The sequence below is a fragment of the Vitis vinifera genome, chromosome 6 (assembly GCF_030704535.1).
Source record: "Vitis vinifera cultivar Pinot Noir 40024 chromosome 6, ASM3070453v1".
Classification (NCBI taxonomy): domain Eukaryota; kingdom Viridiplantae; phylum Streptophyta; class Magnoliopsida; order Vitales; family Vitaceae; genus Vitis; species Vitis vinifera.
In genome coordinates, this window is record NC_081810.1 from 2,725,824 (window position 1) to 2,735,640 (window position 9,817).

General features: G+C 35.5%; 1 protein-coding gene across 1 annotated transcript; it reads left to right on the top strand.

Moving 5' to 3' along the window:
- The first annotated feature begins 326 nt into the window (after positions 1–326).
- LOC100251945 (nuclear transcription factor Y subunit A-1) lies at positions 327–9,711 on the top strand. Its single transcript, XM_002282742.5, has 6 exons — positions 327–533; positions 2,707–3,023; positions 5,761–5,876; positions 6,040–6,111; positions 7,594–7,758; positions 8,966–9,711. Exons 2-6 carry the CDS (start codon positions 2,753–2,755, stop codon positions 9,377–9,379), a joined length of 1,038 nt encoding a protein of 345 aa, XP_002282778.2. The 5' UTR covers positions 327–533; positions 2,707–2,752; the 3' UTR covers positions 9,380–9,711.
- Positions 9,712–9,817: the final 106 nt, after the last annotated feature.

Consider the following 9,817-nt stretch of genomic DNA (forward strand, 5'->3'; position numbering starts at 1 on the left):
TTCTAAATTTATAATATTTTTGTAACTTTATTTCTAAATATGGGAAATGATTAAAAGTAAAATAATATATATAAAAGATATTTTTAAAAATATATAAAATAAGTTAAAAATATTTTAGATTCCGAAAGTAAAATTTTTTTATATAAAATATTATAAAATAATTCTGGAAAGCTTTCCAAAAACCTTTTTCTTGAAAACATGTAACAAACAAGGATTACCCTGGTTGCAGCGCTACCGAAATTCAAAGTGAAAATTGTATGATCCCATATAATAGGAGCATAGTACAAGTGAGAAAATGAGGGAAAATAGGAAGCCAAATGGGGAAGCAGGAAGGAGTCGAAGTGGAGTGTGAGCCACTTGTCACTGCAGAAATATGGAGGACCTACGTGGGTCCCCAGCTGGGTGACACAATCACTATCCTGTTGTTGGGTATAAAAGCCCAAATCTATTTGCTGTCACTGTTGCACTCAATTGGGAATTTGCAATTGACTTGCAAATTCTTCTCTCCATTCTTCGGGGTTTTTCCTCTCCAAGTAAGGTTTTTTTTTTTGTCTGTGTTCAATCAGTTTCGTCGTTTCTGTTTTGAATTTCGATTTTTTACTCACCAACTTTGATTTCTAGGGTTTAAAAGATTTTGGGGTTTTTTTGTTTGAATTCTTGTTTCTGGGTTTGATTTTGTTATTGTTTTGTTGTGAAGTTTATGGGAAAGTTTAGTTTTTGGGGATTATGTGGTTGGGGTAAGAGGAATCAGAGCATGCCGGGTTTTCTTTTCTTGGAATTCTTGTTTTGGGTTTATTTCGTGTTTGTTTTGTAGGGAATTTCTTTGGATTAGTTTAATTTCTTGAGATTACGTGTTTGGGTTTTCAGGAATCTTGGCATAGTTGTATGATGTGGAAATTGAATTTAAGATAGTGTTTGTTTCTGAGTTTTTGTTTTCTGTTTTTTGTTTTTTGTTTTTTGTTTTTTGTTTTTTCTTAGTGTTATTTTATGGTGATTTTGATGAGTTTTAGTGTGATTTTCTTGCTAAATTACAAATTTTGGACTGGGGCTTGTCAGGGTTTTGTTGGAATAGGCTGGAAAAATTCGAGATAAGCTTGAATGTTTGGAAAGTATGGATGTCAGAAAGATGAAACATGTCTTTTGACTCAATAATTATTTGGAATAATTTGGAATTTCTGAAATAGTTTGTGAATTATTTGTAACATAATAACCAGGGGAATTAGGGAATTATTGAAACAAGGGGACATATTCAGTTTACATTTGTTCAACTGAAATTTGGAGATAAGATTGGAAATAACTTTTGGTGAGCTGTAGGCTTATTGTGTTTCTAAATTGTGGGAGTTTGAAGGTCTTTAACCCTTTCAGGGAAACATTTGAGAATATTACATTTTTATTTTGGCATATATACCGAATCTTTGGTTCATCACAGAAAATTGATCAGTTTATGGTGAAGGTATTGGGTTGCTTCATTTTCAAAATAACATGAACCCACAAAATTTTGCTGAATTTATCCAAAACTTGCGTCGGTTCAATTAGGGCCCAAATCCTTTGGTGAATTTGTCTCTCCCCCCATCCCCACTTCTCCCCTCAACCCAAACCCCCACCCCCACCACCCCCCACTTCCTTTTTATTTTTTTATTTTTTTTTAGTTTTATTTTTTACATATTGGATAATTCTTCTTTGGAAAGTTCCAGAAAATTCTTAAGCACCACAAATATATATTGGCACCTTCATTGAATTTTTCAAAGGGCTCTTGCTTTTAGTTTTACTTGCTAGTTTGTGTGAAGTTCCAATCCTTGATCTCATTTTGTCATTTTCTGCTATTTGGTTGGTAATAAATTGTTGAAAATAATTTTCAAATTGCCATTTCTACCCAATTTGTTATGGGATTCTAATAATTCATTTCTTTAATTATGATTTCTTGGAAATTAAACTTGGACGTTTATCTGTTGTAGTTGAACTGGTGGTTGCCCCATCAATACAAGGGTTCTATGAATGTTGTTGAGCTCAAGACTTTAAGCACTGTTTCCTTCTTAAAAATTGTGCATGATATAATTTGTCTAGAAAAGTACAGAGAGGTGTTCATATCTTGTTCCTTTAATGCTGCATTAGCTTATGGGTTTTTTATGATATGATTTTGCTTTGTTGTTCTACATAAGGGAACTTACTGGTGTACTAATTCTTTACAATGTACTTTTCAAATTACTTTTTATTTAAAACTACACTCTTGATGAATTTTTCCTAGTGAAATTTGGGTAAAATTCATAATGTCCATTTGGTTTGCTTTGACAACAAACTATTTCAATCCTTCTACTTTTTCCTTTTTCTTATTTGTGGTTCTTTTTCTTTTTTTTTTTTCTTTTCCTCTGAAATAATCTTCCATTGAAACAACTGAAGGCATGAGGAACTTTTGGATTTCCCTCTAGAAAGTATTCACTCTAAAATAGTTTTTTTTTTTTGTTTTTTTCCACTGTATTTTTCCTTTTTCTGATTCTAATTAAAGGAACATATAAAAAATATAATAATGCTAAGGTATTGCTATTTTATCATTGATAATCTTTTCTTCTTGTAGTTGAGGGTGTGTGATACTTACTTTTTGTTGTTTCTGCTGCTTTCTCATTAACAATTGATTTATAGTATGTTTTTGTTCTTGTGAAAGATCACTCTGAAATGTCCTTGTTGACTTGAAATTCTTCATTTGTACAGTTGGGTGCAGCATTAAAAGATTGATTGTTGTGAAGGAATTTGAAGCATGCAGTCAAATTCCAAAGGTCCAAATCAAATAGGACCCCCACATACAGCTCCACCTTCCTCTGTTTATTCTGAACCTTGGTGGCGTGGTGTTGGGTATAACCCCATTTCCACAACTATGACAGGGGGGAATACAAACAATTCTCCTTCATCTGAATGTCCAAATGGTGGTTCAGAATCCAATGATGGTCAGTCACATTCTAATGGTGGACTGAATGAGGAAGATGATGATAGTATCAAAGAATCACAAGCTACTGCATCCTCACAATCAAGTACCTGTCTAAACTACTATAGCATAATTCTTATAGCAAACATACTTAAAATAAATGCATAATGATGGTTGGACTGGTGCAATTTGGTTCTCTGACCGCTCAGCCAACCATAGGGCCCCCCAGCCCCATTAAGCCACACTTTATGAAGGTCTTTTTGGCATCGATTTTGCTAATTTTCACAGATCTCTCATAATTCTAGAGCATAGTTATTGAACTTTGTTAGCTTTGTTGAGAATTTATATTCCTTTGGTCTACTTTTAGAGGAAATTTGGATAAGAATTTAGTTTTGACGAATATCTTGCAGTTCATTACTTGTTTTTAGCATGATTGTTTGCCAAATTAAGGAGATGGAATTTTTTTTTAGATATATCATGCTTGACTATGTTTGCTTCATGATATTTAGGATTCACATCTCCGTATTACCTAGTTCATGGCCATGTCCTGTTGTTTGAAATAGAAAACATAACGAAGGGTAAATACATGCTGCATCACCTCAATTGTTCCTATAACAGAGGCATCCTTTCACAAGTCTAAGTTATCTTAGTTTCAGTGTTGCCACTTTATGGCCATTTCTTGATTACTTTAATCTTTTTGTTTTTTTGTTTTTTTGTTTTTTTTTGAATGGGATCCAAAATCAGTAACTTCTACATGTTTTTACTGTCTATGAGTGTCTCTTTTTTTTTCCATTGAAAATAAAATGTTGCCTTTTTGGTGAATCCCTTGATTTTTTATATCATGTTGCATAATTCTTTTTGTTTTTTGGTTAATTTCATTTGCCTTTGCTGAGGTTTTACCTAAATACACTTAGCCACCACTAGTTTGAAATTTCATCATATACCTAGTTTGTCCTTCTCATTTGTTAATTTCACTTACCTCTCCTTTGACTCAAAGCAAGGGAGCTATTTGATGAAATTTCAAACTAGTGGGGGTTGAGTATATTTGGCCCAAACTTCAAGGGAGATTAACGAGATTAATCTTTTCTTTTTTTTAACCCCATTGGAACTATGAACAGGGAACCTCCCACAACCCTACCCCAACCCCTTACCAGTTGTGCCAAGCCTCAAGGGCTTCATAAATTTTGATTTTATATTGTGTTTCATCGACTTTGATTTTATATTGTGTCCTACATGTACTCTTTTCTCCCATATGTTATTTTTAGGTGCATATATTTATTGGATTCTCAAAATTTCTCCCAAAAGCTCATATGACCTTGGGGTGATGCATCTAGAATCTTCTCTATTTTTTTTAACCCTATAATATCACACGAGCAATTTTGGTCAACTAAGCACAGGTGGATCTTAGTACCAACGAAACTTGAAAAAGTTCAGAGTTCACACATCTTTGTAACTACTAATTCACTGCAACAAAAATATTAATAGGATGTATCTTTTAACTGCAGATTGCATCATACACTGTGCTACCTATCTTGTGTAGTGTGATGCAAACCACTGTGATTGCAACACCTACATGGCTGCTTCAACTAATCTATGTTCCTATCTTGCAATTTCATAAAAGGAACATAAGAATTTGTACTAAAGCATTTTTATGATCAATTTTCAAATCAAATTCAGAAGATAAAAGTTTAGTAGCTTATCCTACAAATGCAGTATTCAGAATCTTGACAATAGCAATTGAAGTTGTAGGTTACTAAGGACTCATTATACTTCTCCAAAAATTGATGCCGTTGCTAACTATCACCTTAGTGAATCCTGTTTTGTACTTAAACTGCTGCATTTTTTTTTCCTGATAGGCAAATAAGAAAAATATATGAAGAAGTGCTTTGCAGAAGGGGCTGCAAACTAAACAAAGTATAAAAGAACATTGATGACCAGAAAGGAAAATGTAAATGCTACAGACACCAACCAAGCCTTTAACCCTTTGCTAAACTTTCAATAAAAATTTAATGATGACAGGTTTCCCAACCTCCAAAGGACACAGATTTGAGAAAGTATTCTTCCAGGATCCCCTTCCAAATCATAAAGTATCTTTCCATTTCATTGTTTCATAAACTCTAGAAGAACGCAATGTACTATCCTCTACACCCATTTTCTGCTCTTGTCAATAGCACTGTTGTTCTGACCAATCTGGGTAGCAATTGATCAGTGCAAAAAGGCAAATAACAAGAATCATAAATTATATACACACTGAGGAATGAATATTGGATGTGGTTAGCCGACACTTTTGCTTGCAGAGACAGCGTCAATTAACAAGAATACTACCTCCTCTCATAAAATGTTGGATGATAAGAATCTTATCCTAAGCAGCCTCCCAAATAAAGAAACCAACTTTAGAAGCACTTGAGCCCCACATCTTCCTTGCTGTACACACTTCCACATTTATTTATTCATTTATTGTGCCTTTTTTTATGCCTTTCATATGCTTTGGTGGATGTTAGGGCTGTAGTTCACATTGGCTTGATTTAAATCATCGGCTCATTACCTAATAACTTGATTTTTTTGTCAAATTGGTATTTTAACATGGTCTCAAAGCCTTGGTTTGCGGGAAGTCATGCATTGAAATTTCACTGCTTCTGCTTGTTTAATTTCTCTGATGTATTGGCCATGCAAGCCCACAAAAGGTTGTGCATAAGACTGGGTGTTAGGATTGTAGCCCATATCAGCTTGATACACATCATTAACTCATTACCTAACAATTTAAGTTTTTGGGTCATTGTTGGCTTAATAGTGGATATTCGTTCTTTGTTATACATTGATGACACTTTTATTCTTGGGGACAGATGGGAACTATGGACAAGAACATCAGAATTTGCAGCATATTGCACCCAATATACAGATAGGAAGTTCTGAATGCCTCACACAGCCTCCACAGCTTGAACTTGTTGGTCACTCAATTGTTAGTGCCTTTTCCCAACTTCCTCTTACTAATCTAGACTTTGCATTGTGTGCTAATAATTGCTTAACTTGTGGATTCGAGATTCTTTAATATACTAAAGAGAATTATATTTACCTGTCTTTGCAATAGAAGCGATTCCTAGCATTCTTGCAACCTTTTGCAGGCTTGTGCGTCAAATCCATATCAGGATCCATATTATGGGGGGATGATGACAGCTTATGGACCTCAGCCTTTGGTATGTATCAGGCCTTAATTTCCTTCTTAAGCAGCTTGATTGTTGACTTCTGGATGTAACACTTAAAAGCCCTTTCCTGTTTTCATTCTTGAAATCATTGATTTTGCAACAGAAGAGTTTCCTTCTTGAGATTTTAATTTAATTTTGTCAATTTTGATTTTATATCTCTCTTAAATGGACGTCATTTCAGCTCTTCACATCTTGTGTCTTTTTCAAATCAACAAGTGTGTTTTTGGTCACAGATTAACCAATTTAGTTGTTGAAGGTGGTGTTCGAGCCAGCTTTTGTTACAAAGAGCCGTATCCTTATTTGGACCTCTGCTGGTTTACTCCTTCATAGAGGAAAATGTGGAGTGATTGTTCATTGATTGGGTGGTGGCTGGGGAAAGGAAATATTCTTTTAATGGACCAAAAATTTTTCTAGAGCAAAAGGGAGGCCTAGGTTAGGGTAATGTGATACTTACACCTTAGAGGGCAAAATTTACTTCCTTTTTGAAAAAGGGGGGAAAAGCTTGAAAGGAGGATCCGTGGATATGGACATACATAGATGTCCTTGAAAGTTCAGCACTCAAGACCTAGATGTTTTAATGGACCAAGCTGTCAGCTTGGCATGATAAGAGGCTTTTTTCAGCAACTGGACGCTTGTGCTTTATCCTGGATCCCCATTTCATACCCATGAGGTGTTGAGTCCAAGCCAACCCATGCTCAGCTTCATTCGCTCCTAAGCGTCATATTCGCATGTCTGGATATGGGCAACTGTTAGGGTTGATAAACAAATAAGCATTTTAAAAACAGGTTCTGGTTGGCTCCACGGTTAGACCATTCAATCTCACTTGTTGTCCTACATAGGATGTGCTCAAGCTTTTAAGTTCCAAGCTTGATTCCTTAACAAGCTAAGTATTTGTGATCCCAACTTTGCAAGTTTGGTTGATCCGCTTGTGTAAAACTCTGTGCACCTGGATACACCAACCCCTCAAGTTCACTAATATCCTTTAGTTCTTCCATTATTATGTTGAGCTGAGAATGCCTTCCAAGTTGATGGAAATACTTAATTTTTTTTTTTCCATAAAGTTGTATGTTCACCAATAGTATTTTTTCCCTTCAGTGCAAAGAAGCCTTCCTGTTTTGAAGAAGACTTCCTGGCAAAAGAAGGGATTATACTCCTAAAGTGACTATCACGAGTGCTTATATACAATCATATTTCCATTTGGAGATTTTTCTTCTTTTTTTTTTTCTTTTTTTTTTTTTGACTCATCATTTCCATTTTCTCTTTGTTCTAAGGACTAGTTGTCCTCATGCTACTTGTACTGTTTTCATTTTTGAAGACTGGTTCTTCTTGTGCTGTTTGTGCTATTCTCCCTTTACAAAATAATTCTAATTCCTCTAAAGGAAAATTGTCAGGAAACTTTGGGTTTATTTAGAACCTCTAGAATAGTAAGCTCTTAATGCTTAAAATTTTCTAACAAAACTTTGTGATAGCCAGGTTCATCCTCATTTACTTGGAATGCATGAAGCTAGAATGCCTTTACCCCTTGAGATGACACAAGATCCTGTTTATGTTAATCCAAAGCAGTACCATGGGATTTTGAGACGAAGACAGTCCCGTGCCAAAGCGGAACTTGAAAAAAAGTTGATAAAAGTCCGAAAGGTAGAAATTAATGAATGCTTCTTTTATTGTCAGGTTATTTGATTTCATTCTGTTGCTTAAAATGAACTTTGGCCTGTACTACATGATAAAGATTGTCAATGAATCACATATTCTGCATCAGATAGTTTGCCAATTTATCATCTTAGTTAAAACCGTGCATTATTTAGAAGTAATAGCTTGTATGATCTTCATTTTCTTAGGCTTCTATATTACCTCTGTAGTAATTTAATGTCTCAATTTTGTATTGTAATGTCTAATCGCTCATCTAGTACCCCTTATTGAAGTATCAGTAATTATTCAGAATTTAATTTTTCATGGATATTTGTTTTCACTTTTGTTCCTCTTAAGTCTTATTTGGTTTGTATTATAAAATAAAGATTGTTAATGAGTCACATGTTCTATCAGGTTGCTGATTTATGGTCTTATTTTCTTTATTTAGAAGTAATAGTTTGTATCATCTTCATTATCTAGGGCTCTTTATTATCTCTCTCACATTTCATAATATCCAAATTTTACTCCTTAAATTCTCAGTACATACCCAGTTGTTTTTATATTCAACAATAAAGCAGAGGATATTAATTGAGTGCCTGTGGGGAGCAAATCTTTATCGATGCCTTTCAAATTAAATAAGAATTTTTTAAAAGGTTTAGATTGCTTAACCCAAGTCCAGCCCCAACAATTAAGGTTAAGTTTTTTTGGTTGAATTGTTCTCTGAGAGGCCAGTGGGAAAATTTTGTGCAGTTCTGTAGATTATAACCCTTAATGGTGTGACGTGAATGACAGTTGAAAACACAGTTATTAGTCTAATCTCACCTTTTTGTTTTAAGGCATGAATCTAGGAGTAAAGCATTCCCTGTCAAAGTTGTTCATATTCAGGACATTGATCTATGGGTTGATTCAACTTGTGAGGATGGCTGGAATCTCACCTTTGAAGAATCAATGTGTTTGTTAAAGTGAGCATTGGCTTTGGATCAATGCTTATGATCACGTTGTTCATACTCACTAAAAATACCTACATGAGGGAGAATTTACTTGCTGGATATTGGTGTCAATATGTATTCCTTTCTGTACGAGATTTCATCTATTTACAGTTTGCCAAACTAAACTCATTGTAGGATTCTAAGTTGCCTGATTGGAAATTGAATGATTTGTAATTTTGCAATCTGATTACCAGCTTTATGACGTCCTATTACTCCATTTTTTGCAGCCATATCTGCACGAATCCAGACACCAGCACGCCCTTAGAAGGGCAAGGAGTAGTGGAGGCCGTTTTGCCAAAAAGAGTGCAGCTGAAGCTTCTAAACACGCTTCTGAAGAAAAGGTCACAGCTTTAGGCTCAGCCCCTTCACCACAATCTGTCAGTTCATCGGGTTCAGAGCGGTTGCCATCTGACTCTACTGAAACCTGGAATTCCTCCAGTAGACAGCAAGAAGCAAGAGGGCCTCAAGCACATGACACCCATGAACCTCCCAAATATAAAAATGGCAGCGGCTACTACCAAAGTCCTGGTGACTCACAGACAACAAATCATTCACACACGAGTGAGAGAGGGGAGGAAGACCAGCAATGGAAAAGCTTCTCTGCTGACCAGGGTTCTCAGAGGCCACATGCCTTCCAGTGAGCCCCCTGGGAAGCCCTTGGTCATCTGGTTTTTATCCAAGGCAAATGAAAATATTCTCGGCTTTTGTTTGCTGGGCGGCAAATCATTCTTGGCTTTGCTTTTGTGCCTGCAGTGAGGGGGAAAAGGGGTTACAAGGAAATGAGTGATGGGCATTGTAGCTTATTTTGATATCTGATAGAACTTCACTCCATTCTTCCCATAATACTGTCTTCTGTACAAAAAAAGGTGGACGAACTCAAGTAGGATAAGTAGGAACAATCAATCTGTAGGGACATTCTAAGCAATCAGACATCATTCTGTTGATCCATATGAAGACCAACATCTTTAACAAAGGCTTGGTTGGTCTGTCACCTATGCTGGTTAGACTGCATTAATGTTGCCAACAGAAGCAGCAATACCCCCGTCTTTGGTGCATGACCCTTGATTAATCATGTGCAT

Excerpts from the sequence above, each read along its gene's own strand:
- LOC100251945 (XM_002282742.5), top strand. The coding sequence starts at position 2,753 with ATGCAGTCAAATTCCAAAGGTCCAAATCAAATAGGACCCCCACATACA. Across the intron at positions 3,024-5,760 it reads TACTGCATCCTCACAATCAA|ATGGGAACTATGGACAAGAA; the intron begins GTACCTGTCTAA and ends TCTTGGGGACAG. Across the intron at positions 6,112-7,593 it reads CTTATGGACCTCAGCCTTTG|GTTCATCCTCATTTACTTGG; the intron begins GTATGTATCAGG and ends TGTGATAGCCAG.